We start from the raw sequence: 22,000 nt of genomic DNA on the forward strand, positions 1-22,000 counted from the left end.
AATTTTTGAGCTGCCTGAACACCTGTTCAGACAAATGGATTCTACAAGGGTTCTCTCACAATTGCTGGCCCATATTCCTTCCACTTGCATCATATTTTAATCTCACCTAGGAAGGTGTAATAGTCTCACTATTTTCCTTGAATTATATGAAAATATAAAAAGTATTTGACAAATTTTTATCCAAACCAAACGTTGCATTTTTTGGGTTGCAAACAAACAATAAAAAATAGCCAAATTTTCCAAGAGAATATTTTACGGAAAAATGAAGAGAGTTATTTGTTCCTTGTTTTAATTTGTTATTGTAAACCAATATGCATATCAAACTATATCCATTTGGTCAAGCACTAGAATCACAAACCATTTCACTATATACGCTAAAACAATGTACAGATTTTATTCCAGATCAGAGAATCTACAAGAAATATTAACACTAGAACAGCCTAGGAATCATAGCACTAGAACAGACTAGGAATGGCATTGCATAATTAGACACCCATAAATGCCCTACACTGGCCGCCCCAGTAATCTTTTATCTGACGAATCCTTTCCACTCTTTCTCTTTGAAGCCGCGCCTCCCAGTACTCGGGGCAACTGTTCAAACAATTGTAATATGTACACCGTTAAATATAATAAAACAAAGTATTTTCATTGGCAAAATATGCCCATTCAATCTTTTGTTATTTTGATTTTCTATGTTTTCTTAAACATAAGCCATAACTGAAGGAATTAAAAGAAACACTACCTCCTGCTTAATAGAATATTAAGCTCATCCAAGTGTACAGCTCCTTCATAAACTCTAGCCTGAAATCAACAAAAAATAGTTCATTATTTTTATTGCAAATTGTGCACAACAACCCAGAACTTCATGGTGCAGAAGCCCATAAATGATTATATCCTATTTATTCACTTCTAAGTGCATTCACATCGGGCTTAGCAAATTTTTTCTGCCGATTGACTTACCTCTCGACATAGAGGGCATTTTGCTTTAGGCTCTGCTGCCTTTAGGCCATCAACAATAGTGACCGATGCGGCCGAGCAAGCACACATGTAGCAGAATATGTGACCACAAGTGAGGGAAACCGGATCAAAGACTGTGTCCTGCTTCCAAAATCACATTAAATCATTAACAAAGGGTCTCATTGCTTCAATTTAACATGTTATCAGAGCAAAGAGACTGAATTCAAACTTTGTCTCCGTTATATGTACACAATATGCATACGGAAAATTACCAAGCATATGGAACAAGTGAGGGCAATATCGACTTTGACGGAATCGAAGAGCTCACAAGTAAGTGAGGGTTGGCCATCATCATCATATGTGAGGTTGCATCCCTCAAACAAAGGTGATGCCTTGCTATAATTGACCTTGCTTTCCCTTAGATTGATGTGGAAAGCCATGAGCTCACACAGCCAAGGACTTTGAAGAATTTCAATATGCTTGCTTTGAGCTTGTGACTTGAAGGCCTGACCTTGCTTAGAGTAATGAACCTGTGCTCAAAATTAATGACACTTAAGTAAATTCATAAAGAAAAACCAAAGCCAAATCGAATGAGATGACATGACAGTGAAAATCAGCCCTTACTATATCTTCTTTTACAAATCTTTGCTGATACAAATGCTGATTGTCAGTATTAAGTCATCCCAGTTGTATAAAAGTTCACAAAGCGGGATAGATATACCTTATCGTATTTCTTAAGTATTTTTCGGATTGCAACCGCGTTGATAAGTGCGTAAGTAACGAGGTCCTTTCCTTCTTGGATTAAGGTAACATGGTTATTTTGTAGCTTGGCTTTGAACCAAATAAAGTACTTCCGAAACCCAGAAGCAAGATGTAGCTCAAGCAATTTCTGGGCACGCTTATTAAAGCAACCTACTACTGCAGACATTTCCTTGAGAAGAGAAGGAAAGAAGGTTCCATCGCACACTACACATATCCAAACACAACAAATCAAAACCTTTTAACTTCTTTTGTCTCATTTCTTGGAATCTAAATCCTTATTTATCTAACAAGATCATTAAAATAGTAGTTGAGAGAAGGAAGTGTGATTAGAGGATTATAATTAATTTACAAAAAACAAAGAATCCATTCCTTTCCCAAGCACAAACTTTTCTACAACTAATCTTAAAGAAAAACATGTTTATGGGAAAAGCAGAAATACTGGAAATTATCAAGGATCGATGAAAAACAGAGTCATCATATATGGACAAGAACACAGACACAGACACAAAAAGGAAAGGAACAAAAGGTGATATGTTCTATGTTCTACAGCCTGCATATTCACTTGTCTTGTCTGCTGCAATTGATTCTACTTCTGGTAAATGCGGCTCCCCAATATCAATTCCCATTAAAAATTATTAGTTTAAAAAAGAAAAAAGAAAGCTTCCATTCACTATCAAATTTGGTAATATGATTTAGACAGGAAAAAAATTGAGAAAATTAAAGCTAAGAGGTTTTCTTCTAAGGAATCATGCAAGGAAAAGATATGTAATATTTGACATTATTTCAGATATTTAAAAAAAAAAAACACACAAACAAACAAACTAATTCAAGTAAATAATACATGCAAAACTGCAAAAAGAGAAGAAAAAAAAAAATCATCACCTTTATTAAAATCCAACAGATTGGCCAAAAACCAATGTTGATAAGGGAAAGGAATGAAAACCCAGAAAGATTAGATAAAGAAAGATTCAAAATAAACTAGAAAACATGAAAAAATTAAGATGTATAATAGTTTTTTTCTTTTTCCAGATGATGATTACCTGGGCAATGGTGAGGGCATGTTTGGGTGTCATGGAGTCCATCAATGGCATTATCGGAATGAAAATCGCTCCGGCACTTCTTCAAAATCTTCTTAAGCTTCTTGAAGCCAAGCCCAGGAAGTTTTTTCTCTTGGCCTTGCATGTACTCCTGGTATTTCTTGCAAAACTTCATCTTAATTCGATCCTCACTGACAACAATATCTCCTCAACTTCTTTTCTTTTTTCAACAAAGATTGATTTTGATAATATAAATGTAACCCAACAGAGAATGCATGTGAATCCTCTGTTTCTGTCTGATCTCTCTCTCTCTCTCTTTGTATGTGGGAAATGATGGCGACATGGACTGGTTAGAGAGCATTAATTTGAAGCAAAAAAACTGATTCCCGAGAGAAAAAGTCAATTTATCGGAAGTTTCTCCTCCACAGCTTTAACCAACTTTATCACGCAGAAGAAGATGCGTTTCCTTGTGAAAACTGACTGATAATCCAAGCACTCAAGAGTAAATTCTGAGGAATTTACACACTAATTTATAATCATTTATGTGAGACGACAGAAGTATTACTACTCTTTTAGTATTAAATAGATTTTTACAATTCCCATTAAATGTTTAAGACCTTATTAATAATATATCAATTTTTGTTACTTCATATTGTTTGAAGTTAGTAATTATGATTGTTGACATTAAAGATTTAAGGGATTACGTGGGATTTTACATTCCAAATTTGAGTTTCATGATTCATGAACATCTTAGGGTACTATAACTTTTTTATCATAATTTTTTTAATTGATCTGGCAGTCTGCATGACACTTACGAGTACAATACATACTAAACAATTAAATATGTTATATGCTTATTAAAATTTGGTTATTTAACCTTTTTTTTAAAAAAAAAAAAAAATTATTATTAAAGGAGTAGTAAAACTTTTACTACAAAAGTGCTACACATATTTTTCTCCTCCTCTTACTTTTCATAATCACCATGGGATATGTGAGGCCTATGTGTGAGACCCATCTGACCCGATTCAATAATAATTTTAAAAGTAAAAATATGAGAGAAGGACTAGAAAAGAAAAGAAAAGAAAAAAAAAAACATTTTCCAAGTTGGTAAAACGATTAAGCAAAAAATCTGACTTGTCAGTTTAATCAATTAGTGACTAATTTATCAACCATACACTTTTAATCATTTCACTAATTATGCAAATTGTAGTACCCTAAGCATTTTTTTTTCTTCACTCATATGGCATCATGTGGCTCTCATATGAATTGTTATATGAGTTTGTAACGAAATTGTAATACTCTGAGCATTTTTAAGAAAGAAACTCCCAAGGCTATTTGATTCAATTTGATTTTAGACGTGGTTGGTGAAGGAAATAGCCCATCATCAAGAGGTTAAATATACTATTTAGCTTAGATTAATTAGTCACAGTTTTGTGTATTTGATACGTAGCCCAAATATAGGCGTGAAAGTTTGAGATGAAGCAAGCAATTAAGTCAATTAAAGTTCGGAGAAATATACAAGAGATATCACTTTTGCCAAATGTTTATGAATCGTCTACTTTTCATATTTATAGTTCAATTGTCTTGATGTGTTTTACTATGTTTAATTTTTGCTAATCAATTAGAATTAATTAAGATTATTACGTCATCACACTTCAAATCGAAAAAGATGTGTCTATGAGGGGTAGCTTAATTGGTTGGGGATCCCGACTCATGAAACAGTTGTCACTAGTTTGAATCTCTTTCCTCATTTTCTTCCCTGTATGCAAACATGTCAAAAAAAAAGATGTAACTATATATCATTTTAATACTTTATAATACAACCGCCAATAGTCGGCAATGAAAAATATTTAGGGTATGTACAATTGTCCATAATTAATAAATTAATTAAAAATATAGGGTTAACAATTTACATATTATTTTATTAATTATAAACTGTCACATTAGTTAATAAGATTATTCGACAATAATTGGTTAAATTTATTTTAAATACCAACTAGATAGACATCGAAGAAAAGGATTGAAAGCAACCATTCAACCGTGTCAACAAAGTTAGAAATTGTAAGTGTCCATTAAAAAAAAAAAAAAAGTTCCGAGAATAATGTGAAAAACTTTATATGAATTGAGATGACATTAAAGATAAGGAACATTGACTAAACACTAAAACGTGTTTGGTTAGCTTGGCAAATTGATTGCACTTATTCAATGATCGAGCACCAGTAAATTTTATTTTTTATTTTTTAATAAAAAGTATTTCGTTGAAGATAAGATCTAGAGCATAACTCTAATATCAACGCCTTGACATAACATTGTCCAAAGGCCCCAAAGCTATGTTAATACAACGTCATAGATTCAATTTGTAAAATCTCACAATCAAAAACTATTTATGATAGCATCATCTGCTAAGTGTTAACCCATGCACAACTTCTTTTATGGAATAGATCTGTTTCGGCTTCCAAAAGCATACTAGATATAAGACATGAGTAACTCAAATTTTTTTAAAACTTCATTTTACCAACCCTGAGAGATAACCTCTCATACCGAAATTATCCATTCTTAGCTCAAAGGCCTGGAGCAAAAACAAAAAATACATAAACAAAAACAAAAAACCGTAAAACACCCATCCCAATGGTGACATAGAAATTGGATCGGCAATCGGTGCTATCAGATCGGTGCATGCGACCGTGGAGGAGCGGATTTGATGGACTGAAGTTGTACCGGTAACGACGTTGCTGACATACCGAAAGAATGAAAGAAAGAAGAGAAATAGAAGAAGTATATAACAAATTACCTTCTATATGGCTTCGTTTATTTCTTCACCAGTAATTTTTTTAACGGAGTCTATTAAATGTTCTTAGAGTGCATGATACGTTACTAAATTGAAGTAGTTTCTTGAAAGAAAAAAAAGTTTGTCTTAACATGAATCTCATCACAACCTGGATATTATAATGTTCATAAACAGGTATACATAAGTTGAATCCATAGAAGAATATGTAAAAGGAAGTATTGATTGTGCAATAAACAAAATCTCTAATTCATACAGATCCAATAAATGCTCCCAGGATTTATACGGCCATTCTTTTTCATGCGTGACGAAATGAAACAACGTTAACGTACGCCGTTCAGCCACGCACAAAGACACGGCTGTGTCACGCGTGGCATGTGACGGTGATGATGATGAGCAACCGGCTCACAACCAAGTAATGTGATAATAGTAACGCGAAAACCCTACTTTTGTTTAATCACCACCTTTTTTTTTTCTTTCTTTCCTTTTTTATTTTTTATTTTTAATGTTTATTCTCTATTCATTTCATAAAAATAGAGCATATTATTCTAACAAACCAATATTATAGATACAATGAGAAATTTCTTCCATTCAAATTTGATCTATGCTTTGTTTAATTCTTTGAATGTTACCGTTCCAATCAGTTTCAAAATCTGCAGTATATTCTGGTAAATATGTCTCTAGCTACTGTTCGGTCCTTCACAATTTTCTCAATTAGACAGTGATTTCTTGGCTTTTCCATCATTGCTACAAGTGCTTTCCCAAATGCAATCCCCTTAGCTTCCTCTACCATCGGTGACGTACAATTATTTCATATGCCTGATAATTCCTCCACCATCGGTCAGTGAGTTGCTCCCATATATAAAAGACCCAGAGAGAAAATAAAAGACAGACTGAAGATCCAAGATCATTACTCTTAAGGTTTCGTGTAAACAAACCCTTAGAAAATGACTAAAAGAATTCGAAAAAAAAAACCTTACCCCGTAAATCTCGACCGAAAATAAATCTAAAGAGAAGACAAACAAGAACTGTTGCATAGCATGAGTATCAATAAACTCACCACTTTATTATTCATATAAAAGGAAGAGTTGGGGGAGGAGGGAAGAAACGAAATTTCTTCCTAGGGATTTTTTGAGAGATGCTGGTTAAGATTTCTCCCATTATGTTATTATCTTTTCAAAGGATAATCACCAGAGACGTATTTAGGGGTGGGACCGGCAATGGCCCTGGTTCCCCCCGCCCCCTCAAAATTACAAGAAAAAAATTTTTTAAGGCAAAAAATTAATAATTTAAGTTATTTTTTGCCAATTAATCTCTCTCCAATGATTTTTTGGCCCTGAGTCCCATTTCAAAATCAAAGTTGGCTTCGTCCCTCATAATAACTACCTTATTATGTTAACGTATTATTATGTTAACGTATTACTGACAATTGTTAAAGAAAAAACTAGAGACTCATTGACATTATCACGTCAGTAAAAAAAAAATTAAAAAGTGTAATTTCTAATATTATTTGTGTGATAATATATTAAATAGGCACGCCATGATATATGATTATTTCTCTTAGTATAAATAAAGTTTTCTTTTAGATTCAGCTGAATAATTTTTATTAAACTTACATTTATTTTTAAAACATGTAATTATCACATGTATTTGAGAATTATATATTTTAAAGACATATATCTTTACTTTGTTAATCTTTAAAAAAAATATGTATGTAAGAATCAAATACTTTAACAACAGGTAAATTTAATATACATAGTGAAAAAGTGGTATAAAAAAGTAAAAATATGTGTAAGATTGATGTAATTGAATGATTGTAGTATGTAAAAAAGAAGCCCAAAACAAAAAAAAACAAAGAAGAGAAAGACTGGGAAGAGAGGAGGAGAGAGTCACGAGACTATGGAGAAGTCACCTATGAAGATTTTCCTTTTGGGATTTGTGGACCCTTTGAGATGCTATTACGGTGGAAGAAGGTTAGGTTTACAAATTGATGTGATATAATATAATTGAATATAAATTAAGTTTAAATTTTAAAAAAATTTAATCATATTGTACTACATTAATTTATAATTTTTTTTTAAAAAAATTTATTTATAAGCTTACCACTCGATCTCGAGATAGCAATAAAACGTCGGCTTCTTATGGACGTCCATTTTCATTTTTGGCGAGAACTTGAAACAATTGGAGACAACGTCAGCTATTTGGCCACGCGTTGGGCTAGAGTTTCCCCACGTATATTTTGGAGTTGGTGAGCTTTGTTGAATGAAAGCTGAGTAGGTGACAGCGAAGCGCTTCGATTCGATTAATACGAAGTCATTTGAGTGTGAAAAAAATCAGATCAGATATCGGATCTCCTGGAAAAGTGTACTGAGCCTTTGAATTTGCCACATAGCCGCCGTTCGGCTTTTTCACACTCAAAATGGAATGCAATCATTGCTTCATAGAAACTACATAGTTAGAATGTGTTTGGCAAACCTCACCGCAGTGTAGACCAACCCCATGACACTGATCTCTGGTAGGACGTCGAAGGATCAGATAAAAGTTTAAAGAATAAATAGATTGATGCTAGTTGACAGGCTCAGTTTCAAAATTAACATCGTAAATAATTTCTATTTTATCCCTTTAGTATCGTAAATAATTCTTATTTTGCCCCTTCAAAACACCTACACAAATATATCCAAATTTTTTCATAAGGGTATATTTGTCTTTTAATATAAATTAGTTTCTCCCATACACACGGTCTGCAGGTGTGAAACTGCATCATGGTCAGACTTCTTCAATTGAGGAACAATGCCGTAAATGTGGGGAAATGTGATGTCATTTAACAAACAAGGCCTTATTGATTGTGGGAAGTTTTATCTTTTAATTTTTTAATTTTTAATTTTTTCTAATAATAGCAAAATTATAATGATTTAAAGTGACACGCAAAAATGGATACTTATCCAAAAGTTTATAATTGGTGAAATTATTAATAATGTATAAATAACAAGTTAGCCACAAATTAATCATTTTACCAATTATCAATAAGCATAAATTTTTATCAAACTGATTTTTTAATAGAATTATTAAACTTTTCATGTGCTCAAATGACACATAACAGTTTTAATGTTTTATACATTACGTTGAAAGAAATTTCTCTTTGAAGAAAAATTCTATTTATTATAAATTGACATATTAATTTATAAAGAATTTTGTCATAAAAATGATAATAGCACGATGCCACGACCCACCATTATCATTGGCTTGATTTAATTTAGTCAAGTTCAAAAACAAAAGTCGTAGTTGTCTCCCATTGGTTTTTTGAAAAGTAACATACAATAAGCAAATGTTTTGTGTGATGGGCATGAAAGATCATCAAGTTGTGGTGACAACATTGGATTAAAAGTGCGTTTGATATTCAAAAAGTTCACTCGATAAAGAAATTAAAAGTATTTTTAAATGTTTAAAAAACCTAAAAATTACCAAAACGCACTTTTAGTAAAAACTTAAAAATGAAACTTTGGCAAAAAAAACACTTTTTGACTTAAAAGTTATATTTTTCAAACACAATCTCAAATATGCTTTAAAAATACTTTTATTTATTTTATGTTTCTCTATTTACAAACCCACCTTTTTATTCTTTTTTGTGATATAAATCTATGTTCCTAATTAGAGCTGTTCTGGAATAGCATTAAGAGCCTATCTCGAATTTTTTTTTTTTTGACATGTCCACACAAGAGGGGGAGGGGAGATTCGAATTAGTGACATTCGTTTCATAAGGCGTGGTCTCTAGCCGATTGAGCTATCTCTTGGAGACAGCCTGTCTGGAATTGTATTTGAGAGATAGCGCTTTTAAGTTAAAAAGAGCTTTTTAATAGAACTAATTGAGCATGTGATTCTATAAACAAGTGTAATTTTATACATCACACTTTTATTTCTTGTTGTTGAGATATAGTCAATCAGCCTTATTCTTAGAATATATAATTCAATGACGGATTGACAGTGCCACCCGTGGCGGAGCCACTTGAGGCTTCGTGGCACCCCCCAAGCTTAATTTTTTTTTTTTCCTACCCAAGTTCCCAAAAAAAAGAAAAAAAAAAAAGAAAATTTTCTTTTCTCCTATTTACACAAGTTACCATTCGGTACTCTCAAAAAAATTTTAGCGGCACCCCCAATATAAATTGTTTGGCTCCGCCACTGAGTATCACATTAACATATGAGATAAAAGTATAGTATATAACATTTATTTTGTATTTGTCACTTGAGTAATGCTAGATACCACACAAGTAATTCTATAAATATCTCTTGTGTTACTCAAAAAATGAAATGACTTTGAAAATTACCATTTAATCAAAATTCAATAATGATCAATCATAAACTCAATAGTGATTTTAAGAACCACATCATTCTTATAGCATCTTTGAGAAATAGAACTTTTAAGTCAAAAAGCGTTTTTCGGCAAAATCTTTATTTTTAAGCTTTTATCAAAAATACGTTTTTGTCATTTTTAGGTTTTTTGGATCATTAAAAGCGTTTTCAATTTTTGTTATCAAATTGGTAATTTTTTCTTCAAACGGACTTTTTGAGTGTTAAACGCAATTTAGGTCTCCCAAATGCACACCCAAATAGGCCCTTAGAGTGACACAAGAAAAACTTCTAACATTACTCTATACGACACAAATATTCCACAAGTACTTCACTATGTTAGAGCATGTTTGTGATTGCATTTAAGAAATAGAGCTTTAAGTCAAAAAACGTTTTTTTGGCAAAAACTTCATTTTTAAACTTTTGCCAAAAGAGCGTTTTGGCAATTTTTAAGTTTTTTAAATCCTTAAAAGCGCTTTTAATTTTTTTTGTCAAACGACTGTTTAAAAAAAAAAAAAAAAAGGATTTTTTGAGTATTAAACGCATTTTTGTACTCCTCAAACGCAATTTCAAACAAACCGTTAAGGTGGCATGATCTAATAGCTAATATATATATATATATATATATATATATATATATATATAAGGGCTACTACACTTTTACATGTCAACATAGTGAGATACTTGTGGTATATTGGTATAGTATATAACATTTCTCTTGTCACCTTATATTTTTCATTTAAAGCAAGGCTAGAAATTATATTTTTATCCTACAATGTTAATGTGATAGTTTAAGCCAATTCTTAAATCAGTTATTGTAAAAAAAAAGAAAAAAATAAAAAGGTGACAAATAGTAGGCCACGATTTCAACGTCACTTGAAAGTGACGTTGAAATCGTGGCCTAGACTATTCGTCACCTCTTTTTTTTCTATATATACATATATATTCCAAAGTTTGCATAATGTATTGGTGGTTGTAAATTAATTCAAACTCTACACGGAACTTGCCTCGAATCTATGATATAATTGATCGACCAAAAAAACAAAAGAATCTTTTTTAAATATTCGTAGGCTTAAAGAGAAGCATTAGTGATTAGTGGGTGCGAAGGCCACTACATATTGTCGACCACTCAAGTGGACTCCATACTGAAATTTTAATTATATATATATTAAAAAAAAAAATTAAGAATCACAATGTAATTAATGGTATTTGATTATGTTGGAAAAATAATAAAGAGAAGAAAAGGTAAAAATCAATACGTCTCTCTTGCATTGAAATCAAATTTGTTTGGAACAACAATCCAATATTCAACGTATTAAATTGTTAGAGTAATTTCACTTTAAATCTTTGTATTATCACTTTATTTAAGAAGACCCGCAATGTTCAAAACCTCTTAATTTGAATTTTTAAACTTTCAGTTGCAATCAATTTAAACTCCGTCATATTTTAAACGTTAAAAGTGGTATAATGATGTTTATATACTTGATTTTTTTATAAAATTTCAAATTTACCCTTAATTTCATTTTTTTTTTTTTTTTTTTTTTTTTTTAAAGGGTTCAAGGTCTGGCCTTGTGACTTGTGGGTCAGGCTAGACCCGCGTGGGTGTAGCTTGACCTGCGGGTCTTTTTTTTCTTTTTATTTTTTTATAAAAAATGAAAATCAATGATATTTTGGTATTTTTACGTATTACCGTTAGAAGTTAACGGCTAAATCTGACGGAGGGGGTTTAAATTAACTGCAATTGAAAATTCATAGATCCAAATTAAGAGGTTTTGAATATTAAAAAGTCTTCTTAAATTGTGTGGTAATTAAAAATTTAAAGTGAAGTTACCCATAAATTGTTTTTACGCATGAATAAGTTGCTTTTTGGACTCTTTTGGTGCCAAAATACCCTAATATATGATTTATACGAAGGATTGTGGTTCTAACTTCTAAGTTCAGCTTATATCGATTATCATTATTTATTTATTTATTTATTATTATTATTATTATTTAATTAACACATACGAGTAATGTTAAAAATTTATTTTTTGTCATTTTTATGCCACTCAAAATGAGATGATTTTTAAAATTACTATTTAATCAAAATTTAATAGTGATCAATCACAAACCTAATGATAATTTTAAAAGTCACATCTCTTTTGGAGTGATACAATAAAGACTTCTAGCATTACTCTAAGATCAAACTTTAGATTTGGGAAATACTTGGTGTTCTTCTAGTGTTCTCCAACTGTGATGTAACTTTTAAAATTACCAATAGATTAAAAGTCAATAATGATAATCTCAAATTCAACAGTAATTTTAAAAGGTACATCATAGTTGGAAGAACACTAGGAGAATACGAGAAAAACACCTAGCAGTTCCCTTTAGATTTATTATGTAATTATTCATTTTATCCTTTCTATTATTATTTATTCATATGCTCTTTCTTTCTTTCTTTTTGCTAATATATTTCATTGGGAAATCAACCTCTAAAGTAGGCTTTAAGAATAAACAACATATTGAGTTTGTTAAACAACCCCTAACACAAAAGTAAAGATTAACTCATAAATTCTCATGCTTTTGGAATAATTTTCCTATGGGTTAAGTATTAACTTAAAACCTTTCATCGAGGAGGCAGAGTTTAGTATAGGTAGGACCGTAGGGGATCAATGGCCACAAATTTTAGTGAGTAGGGACCAATAGGCCAAAAAAAAAAAAAAACTTACAATTTTTTTTCCTTGTGTTTGGAGGGCTATGGCCTACACCGGCCACCCCCAACTCCGTCACTGCTTTCATCACTTATCCTAATAACTTAATACAGTAAAAAATGATGAATTTAATTATTTAATCAATATACTAATAAGCATGTAGCTTAATCGCTAACAAACTATCTATAATAATTAATTACATCCATAAACTGAATAGAGATTTCCAACAATTTAGACATTAAATGTAAAAGAACCATTATGAGACTTATGTGTCCAAAACATTTTTTTTTTTTCTTTATAAATGCTTTATAACGTCAAATTACTAGAGAACAGGATCTCCATAAATCTTAAGTAAACGTAAAAGATAACAATTATCCAATTTTCAAACCATCCAAGTAGATCCCACGTAAGGATAAGAAGATAACAATAGTGTTTTGGGAGCACAAGTTTCCTGCTTTAGATTGTTTCAGCATATTTCTCTGCCAACATGGGGATGATGCCACCGTGTGGCATCTCCTCTTCCACTTACACCATCAATGGCCCTTTGAATTCAACCGCAACCATACAATATGTTGCAGTGGGCATTCACTTAATTACCACCAATCTCCTTCACCATTAGATTTCAAATACATATTAATCAAATTATTAAATTTATTCTTTCTCAGATAGTATGAAATTTATCAATTAAGTATTTTTTGTGTTGAGAGGCTTAAAATATTAATTAAATTTACAAATTTTTTTATCTGTTTAAATATTTAGAATAATTGATAATTTGGGAAGGATATTCTTCCCAACTTTTCTAAACTTTTTTTACTTTTTTATTTTTATTTTTTAGGTTGATTTCACACCACTAACTCTCAACTCAATTCAAAAATTTTTTTAAATTTTTTGATAAAACTAATAAAAAACATTAAATAAAAAATTTAAAAATTAAGAAAATTTAAAAAAATATTTATATTTAGGGGTGATGGCCTGACCACCCCAAAAGAGTCTCGGGGTGGCCGAGAGGGTGGATTGGTCACCCCAAACACTGTGGGGGTGGCTCAGCCACCCCAGGCCATCCCTAGGGGTGGTTTTGAACCACCCCAATTTTTATTTTTTGGTAATATATATATATATATATATATATATATATATATATTAAATTTTTTATTATTAGATTTTATATTCTTTAAACAACTCAAATATAATCTTTAACTTTTTTTTTTCTCTTTAATATGCACAATTTTAAATTCAATTAAATAAAAATAAAAATAAAAATTCGCACACCCAGACACGCTCTTCACAATTAATAAAGTATAAATCTCCATCATCTTAAAATTCGTCCAAAATCCAAAGCATCTCTTCCATGCATTTGCAGCACAAGCTATGCCTTGGGAAGTCCCACTTTGCCCACTTGGGCCATCATTACGTGCAACTTTTACTTTCTCAAAAGAGTTTATTGAGCTGCTCACACCCATTGTTTAGTTGCACTTTTAATGGAGAATAGGTCATGATTCTCTTCCCATTGTGTACTACCTATAATATTAAAAAGGCACATAATTACTCTACTAATAAAAAAGCATAATTAATCACAGTTAAGATTAAAAGTCATTTAGAAACTGTGGACAGAAATATCTTCTAATCCACTTTAATAAATCCTAACCCTAAGATGCAAATGTTTTCTTTAATATTTTTAACATTTATTTATTATCTTTCTATTAGTTTAGGAACTCAAACAATGATTTTTAAGAACTCAAACATATTAAATGGCATTTGTGTAAAAGGGATCATTGATAAAATGATTAAACAAAAAATTTGATTTATCAATTTTATTAGTTAGTAGCTGACTTGTCAACCATTTACAGCTAGTTATTTCACCAATTATGAATTGTTCCATTAAAAAAAGTGTAGTACCCCAAACAATTTTTTTTATGCCATTAACCATAAGATATATATATATATATATATATATAAACGTGGGGAGGAGGAGATTAGATTAATCAAACCACCATTGAATTGTTGAAATTTTAGTGAAAATCTCACAAAATTTGAAGGGCTAAATAATGGGCTTTGAAGGGCCCTGTTTAAGCTTATTGGTTTTTGTCAACATATTTGTGTCAAGTAGACCACAGATTCAATGAGTATGAGCCTTCATGATTTGGTTCATCATCAGACTACTACTGGAAAGAAACAGATTTCAGTATTTTTAGAATAAAGATTTCTCAAGTTACAATTTTAAGGCATGATATTTATTTATTTGATTTGGGAAATGGCTTCCCTGGATTCGAATTCCAACACAAACATTCACCTCCAAGAAAAGAGTCGGAATTAAAAAAAAAAAAAAAAAGAAAAAAAAAGAAAAAAGAAAAAAAAGAAAAAAAAAGAGACTAAACCAAATAAATTGTGAGAATTTAAGAAGGGTCAAAAGGCCTGACCATTTCTATTTGGGCTAAACGGTTGTACTTTGGGCTCAGCCCAACTAGAGGCTAGATACATTGCCTGACCAAAAACCTGTTTTGTCGTGGCGCCCTCTATTAAAAACCCTACAGGCCTAATTATCATACTAAAACCAGGGACTCACGGATTGGGCTCACGAAATACCGGTTAGGTTATGTTACGTAGAGTCTGATTTTGTATTCAACTCGGTTTGAACTCAACCTGATTTGATGTTGGAAGCATTATAGTTTAAATGATGTATATATTTTTTCTTACAAGGCTTAGTTTTGTAACCTAATTGACGGTCGTATTTTAAGTCACTTTTGACTTTAGGGTTTTGCACGGATGTAATTGATGCCTCATATATTTTTTATAAAAAAATTGTGAAACTTTGCTCAAACTCTGGACATAACCCTTAAAAATGAACGTGTAAATTTTTTGTATTTGTCGTGTTCTTCTTATTTATCGTATCTCATATATCTATTATAAGAAATATGATAAATTTCTTAACAACCCCACACTAGCAAGTAATAGCGACCCACTATAATAAGACAATTGAACAATTAATTTGTATATAATCATATACTCCAAAAAAATATTATAACAGAAGCATGTAATTATCTAGCATACGATCATGTAATTATACTTAAAAAAATTGATCATATGCCTCAAATTAGAGTGAAAACAATTGATTTTAGATGCTTATTCGAAGTTGAGATGGCAAAAAGCTATTTGAATGCCCTGGAATCATTGTTCGATAAGACAACGTAGAAGTCACTAGAAAACAACGAGGTTCGTTGATTATTCCACCTGTCACTCCCTCCATCCAATCGAAACTTCTGGGCATAATAAGATGCTTACGCAAAGCTGAGATGGCAAAGCGTTTTCGGCACTCACTCTAATCACGTGGCTAGTGCCAACTAGGCAATTCTCGTTTTTTATTTTTTTATTTTTTTTAACATGTGTAGAAAAAAAAGGAAAATAGGGATTCGAACTAGTGATTTTTTTTTTGACTTGTCCACACAAGAGGGGGAGGTGGATTCGAACATGTGACCTCCACTTTATTAGGCGTGGTCCCGGCCGATTAAACTAGCTCTTGAAGACTCGAACTAGTAACCTTCACTTCATTATGCGTGCTCTACAGCCGATTGAATTACGTCTCGAGATGTAATTCTCGTGTTTAAGTCTTCAATTTGTGTCTTAATTAAAGGATCAAATTTTTTAATCTGAATTTATTTAATTTCGTATTAAATTCTTGATTTTTCAAAAATTATTGTCCCTACGTATAATGAAAACAAATCATATACGCAATTTCGAGAAACAACCGGCCAGGTTGTCCGTGGCCCCTGGTTTCATGTTTATAAAGCCTATTTGTGTTGTGTTGTGTTGTGTTGCAGCGTCGATTAGCTGTGATTGGAAATGGCGTGCTCGGAGAAGCAAGTGATGGTGGTAGGGATAGACGACAGCGAGCACAGCTCATACGCGCTGGGGTGGACGCTGGACCACTTCTTCGTCCCCTGCACCTCCAACCCTACTTTCAAGCTCGTCGTCGTCCACGCCAAGCCCATTCCCACCTACGCCGTCGGCCTCGCCGGTCCTGGTAACTGCTACCCACCAATCACCCACACATTTTTTTTTAAAAAAAAATTTAATTTTACATACATGTGTGTGTTGGACTACTGGTGTGGAATTGTCAAGAAAATTGGATGACTTAGTGGAAATTCACTTGCTGATGTAGGAATTAATGTAGGAGCGGCCGAGGTTTTGCCGATGGTAGAAGCCGATTTGAAGAAGATCGCTGCCCGCGTCGTTGAAAAGGCCAAGGAACTTTGCATCAATAAATCGGTATTTTTTTAAAAATAATAATAATAATAATAATGATATTTAATAGACTCTTATATGATTATAAAACTCAAATAAACTAATTTTGACTGCAACTTCATCCTAGTTGTATAGGAGTTTATTAAATAATAATAATAATAATAATAATATTATATATATATATATATTTGGATTTTTAACTTGAATAGTCTAATCTATTATTTACAAGTAATGCTACATACCCACCTTATTCTATCATTCCATCCCGTATTCTAGTGTGCTAATGTGATAGTATCTACTAAACCTTTTTAAACAAAAAAATTTCAAGGGCTATTGGAATTGTTAGATCAGCTCAAAATTGAGGTGCATTATATGGCATTACTTATTATTTATAATTAAATTGAATGCGGCGACGAAGAATTGAACCCGGTAAAATCAGAAAAAAAGAAGAACTCATACAATGTTTCTAAAATCAATTGAATTGGAGCATTGAACGGATAGGAAGCCTAATACGTGAAATGTTTAATTTTAAATTCAAGACGTTTCACTTGGATAGCATGTTAGATCTACACTTATTTCAAAATATAGTGAATTTAATTATTAATTATAATATTCTAACCATGAGAATACATGGTTGTTGAGAAATTTGGTTGCCCAGGAGTCTAATTTCTAGACCGACCAGTCTCTGAAGTAAAATTTGCAATTTTGGATCCAGATTTGAAAGTATGCCCTGAAAAAACAGAGCACTTGTCGAGAAATTGCCTTGTTGGCATACAATGGTTGTCATTTTTGACAGTTCATCCCTGAAAATTACATAGATACATATATATTTATACATAGATACATCGCATGCATATACCTAATACATGTGTACCAGTATGGCAGTAACTTGTGTGGGGAAAGTGTTCTTCTTGACATTTCAGATTGTATGCATGCAGGTGAATGATGTGACAGTGGAGGTTGTGGAAGGAGATGGTAGGAATGTTCTCTGTGAGGCCGTGGAGAGACACCATGCATCCATTTTGGTTGTTGGTAGTCATGGCTATGGAGCCATTAAGAGGTATTGATCTAATATTTTTCTTCTTATTTTTGTTGTTACAGTTTCCTACTGCAGAATTATAGACAAGTTGAGCAATTAATGTTGGGGAGACATATTTCTTAGGAAGTTCTTTCAATGAACCCATAATATAACATATTGGAACACCACTTATAACTATGTTCAACACTCGCCCTCCCAAACCAACCCTCGGCTCTGTTACACCACTCTTGGGGTGATTTATTTCTCAGACATTACTCAATCCAAAAACTGAAACTAATGGATTTGGACCCAATTGCGCTATATTAACTCCCCATTCTAATGATATATTTCATAACAATGAGCTATTTGAATTTGTTTTTGCCATTACTCTGATATTTTATCTTGAAGATCAGAATGTATACTTGTATTGTTCCCTGAAACAAGCAAGAATTCGATCATCCTGCTAGTTTTGACAATGTATTTGATTTTCATGCAGGGCTGTTTTAGGCAGTGTCAGTGACTACTGTGCTCATCATGCTCACTGCACCGTGATGATTGTTAAGAGGCCCAAAATCAAACACTAAAAAAGCTACTTTTCCTGCTTCACATAAACACATATAGCAGTTGAATCAGCCAAGTGATTTACATTATAATAAATTTGATCAGTGTATATTTATGTGATATTTCATGCAATGTGGCTTGTTGTGTCATCTGCTTCTATACTTTATTCCCACTTGTGAATGGGGCGGCTAGGAATTCTCCTTCATATTTTACACTGGAATTTCATCGAATACGTTATCGTCAACGTGCTTTTTCAAAGCTAGCATCCAATCTTATGTGGTATAAAATATAAATAACACCCACTTGGCAAAAACAACACCCTAATTATAAGCATCCAATGCTTATTTGGTACTAAATAACATCCAATTCTATTCCCTCCTTTCCCATATGTAGTGGGAAGATCCCTATGTGCCATTTTGATTAGTTGTTGTATTTATTGTTTTTTTTTTTTTTTTTTAAAGGGAAAATTACACTTTATCCCCCAAAGTTTGGGGCGATTTTCAATTCGACCTCTAATGTTTCAATTTTTGCAATGTACTCCCTAAACTTTCAAATTTTTGCAATTCGACAATTCTGTCAGTCAAAGCCATATTGACTGACAGAACAGTGATCACGTGTGACTCACGTGATCATTGTTGGCTTTTTTGCCCAAAATGCCCCCCATCCCAACCTCCGATCTCTCTCTCTCTCTCTCTCTCTCTCTCTCTCTCCTTGCTGACGAAGACGTCGATGACACCTCCTCAAGAGCAACATCCAACTCATAGGCCGAATTAGCTTCTTCTTTCAGTCGAATTGCAAGGACTACACATTGACGTGTACCCTCATAAAGAGAAGGAGCTCGTGGAGAGGAAGCTTGTCTGTACCGCAAGTATTTTTCAATGAGAAGCTGTTTGGGGGCCTGATGGCGTTGAACTCTCTAAGGAACAGTGGCGGATTTGACTAGAGATTGAAGAAAATGCTAGGGAGCAAATGTCCCGATGATGCGCCTGCACTGCCTGTTTATGAATTTGACAACACCGAGGAGGAATGGATGGACGAGATGGTCGGGATCGTCAGGGTTTTATGTCAGAAATTGCCCATTCAGGATCGTCCAACTAAGATGAAGATGGTGAAAAATTGCTTATCTGGGAGCGAGACGGTGGAGGTGTTGATTCACCTCTTGGGCTACAACCTCTGGAAGGTACGTGTGGGTGGGCAAGTGTCGTCGATGTCTTCGTCGGCAAGGAGAGAGAGAGAGAGAGTGATCAGAGGTTGGGATGGGGGGCATTTTGGAGGAAAAAAAAAAAGCCAACAGTGATCACGTGCGAATCACGTGATCACTGTCCCGTCAGTCAAAATGGCTTTGACTAACGAAATGGTTGAATTGCAAAAATTTGGAAGTTTGAGGGGGTGCATTACAAAAATTGAAACATTGGAGGTCGAATTGAAAATCGCTCCAAACTTTGGGGGGTAAAGTGTAATTTTCCCTTTAAAAAAAGAACAAAAACCCATTTGGCCACTTAAAACCAAGCAAATTGGGTCCAATTCTTGATTTTTCAAATGGGATTTCACCAAATTGATTTTTCAAATAGTTATACAAGATGTTTAGGCATATTTATTTATTGGGGAAAATATACTTTACCCTCATAAAATTTCACCTCATTTGTAATTTGGCCTCCAATATTTAAAAATTGGCAATGTGCCCAAACAAAATATAAGAAATTTGCAATGTGACCTATCCATTAACTATTTCCGTATAATTTAACTGAAAATTTCGCACATGCATTTTTTTTTATCTCTGATTTCCAAAATTGCCCCATATTTTTTTTGATGAAATTCCAAAAATGCCCATAATTAAAAAAACAAAATAAGAAGAAAAAAAAAAAATGGGGTTGGCCGTAGCCACCCCCTTTGGCCATGGGGTGGCGAGCACCTCCATTTTTTTTTCTTTCTATTTTGTCTTTTTTTTTTTTTTTTTTTTTAAAAAAAAAGACAAGGGCAATTAGGTCTTTTCAATAATTTCCGTTGGAGAAAAGGGAAATCATAGACGGATGGATCACATTGCAAATTTTTTATACTTTATTGGAGTACATTGTCAATTTTTAAACATTGGAAGCCGAATTGCAAATAAGATGAAACATTAGGGGGGTAAAGTGCATTTTCTCTTTATTTATTTATTCTCCACTCATTTTATTGTAAATCATAATTTTCTATTTTTTTTACTTATACAGCTTAAAAAAAAAAGTTGCATGATACTAAATAAATTTCTTTATCAAATAAACAGTTGATTACAAAGTCATGGCCTTTTAAGATTATGATGATCGAAACAATTCCAAACTTACTATGATGATTCTTCCAACTTAATAAAACGAGTCGAGTTTTATCTATTGCCGTCTCAATAGCCCTAATCTATATCTGTTCAACTTCGATTATAAAAATTAAATTTTAAAACGATTTAAAAGTGGCATTTTTATATTTATCTATTTAACCTACATTATAATAAGGTTTATTACAATTTTATTTAAAATTAAATATTAGAAAATATAATAGGACATATTGGATTGCTCATTTAAAATAAACTACTCATAAAAATTTATTACACCCTAAGTATTGCACTAGATTCAAATCGACAACAGATAGATCGATATATGGATCATCTATTTAAAATAGGAAAAATTACAGTTTACCCCTCCAAAGTTGACAGCGTTTTTCAATTCGAACATCAAAGTTTCAATTTTTGCAATCCACCCCCACAAAGTTCAAATTTTTTTTCAATTCGACCAATATCATCCTAAAATTCTCATATTGCCCATGATTTTTATTTTTATTTTTATTTTTTAAGCAAACGAAAACAAATTTGGAGGTGCAAAAATGACCAGATGACAAAAGGGGTGGTTACGGCCACCACAAATTTTTTTTAAAATTTTTTTATAAAAAATAGGAGTAATATGGGAAGTTTTGTATAAAATTGGTCAAATTGCAAAAATTTAAAACTTTGGGGGGGGGGAGGGATTGCAAAAATTGAAACTTTGGTGTTCGAATTGAAAAACGCTGTCAACTTTGAAGGGGTAAATTGTAATTTTCTCTTTAAAATATTAATAAACAACCACAGGGAACCAAACCATGAGTCTCTTTCTTTTCTCATCTTCAGGATCCTTTCACTATAATATCTTAATTTTATGTTAAATAATTTAATTAATATCATCCTTACTATTAAGGGGTTAGGCCTAATAATGTGAAATATTTAATTGAAATAAAAAGTTAATGATAAAGACAATATTCAAATTTATAATAATATTTTAATGCAATTTACTTAATTCACTTGTCCCAAAAGCTTAAAATGTTAGAAATAGATAAATTTAATTACTTAATTATCACTTTAATATTCATCTTCACGTGTGGGCTCAAACTCCCTTTTAATAAGTGAAGTCAAACATGTGAAATATTTAATTTAAATGAAGGGTGATTTAACGGAGTCAAGGTTCAATCCCATGGCCTTTGACTCTAATACCATATTAAATTATCAAGTATCCTAAAAGCTTAAGCTAATAGGAAGCTAATAGGAAGAAGTAAATTTAATTACTTTTTTTTTTTTTTTTTTTTTTAAGAATATTCATTATATCAAAAG

The 22,000-nt window shown here is 32.2% G+C and overlaps 2 protein-coding genes across 3 annotated transcripts; one reads left to right on the forward strand and one right to left on the reverse strand.

Moving 5' to 3' along the window:
* Positions 1-370: 370 nt before the first annotated feature.
* On the reverse strand, positions 371-3,240 carry LOC132170373 (putative E3 ubiquitin-protein ligase BAH1-like 1). The gene is made up of 6 exons (XM_059581330.2): positions 2,760-3,240; positions 1,679-1,923; positions 1,230-1,487; positions 961-1,098; positions 743-801; positions 371-591 (listed from the first exon to the last, which is right to left on the reverse strand). The coding sequence occupies exons 1-6, from the start codon at positions 2,929-2,931 to the stop codon at positions 486-488; spliced, it is 978 nt and encodes a 325-aa protein (XP_059437313.2). The 5' UTR covers positions 2,932-3,240; the 3' UTR covers positions 371-485.
* A 13,098-nt stretch (positions 3,241-16,338) lies between these two features.
* LOC132170374 (universal stress protein PHOS34) lies at positions 16,339-18,542 on the forward strand. 2 transcript variants are annotated; one of them, XM_059581332.2, is made up of 4 exons: positions 16,339-16,593; positions 16,744-16,838; positions 17,753-17,874; positions 18,329-18,542. In XM_059581332.2, exons 1-4 carry the CDS (start codon positions 16,413-16,415, stop codon positions 18,414-18,416), a joined length of 486 nt encoding a protein of 161 aa, XP_059437315.1. In that variant the 5' UTR covers positions 16,339-16,412; the 3' UTR covers positions 18,417-18,542. The 2 variants fall into 2 exon arrangements, with proteins under 2 accessions (XP_059437315.1, XP_059437314.1); XM_059581331.2 differs by having other exon boundaries at positions 16,341-16,593; positions 16,732-16,838.
* Positions 18,543-22,000: the final 3,458 nt, after the last annotated feature.

This window comes from Corylus avellana, chromosome 1 (genome assembly GCF_965113065.1).
Source record: "Corylus avellana chromosome 1, dhCorAvel1.hap1.2, whole genome shotgun sequence".
In the NCBI taxonomy this organism is placed as follows: domain Eukaryota; kingdom Viridiplantae; phylum Streptophyta; class Magnoliopsida; order Fagales; family Betulaceae; genus Corylus; species Corylus avellana.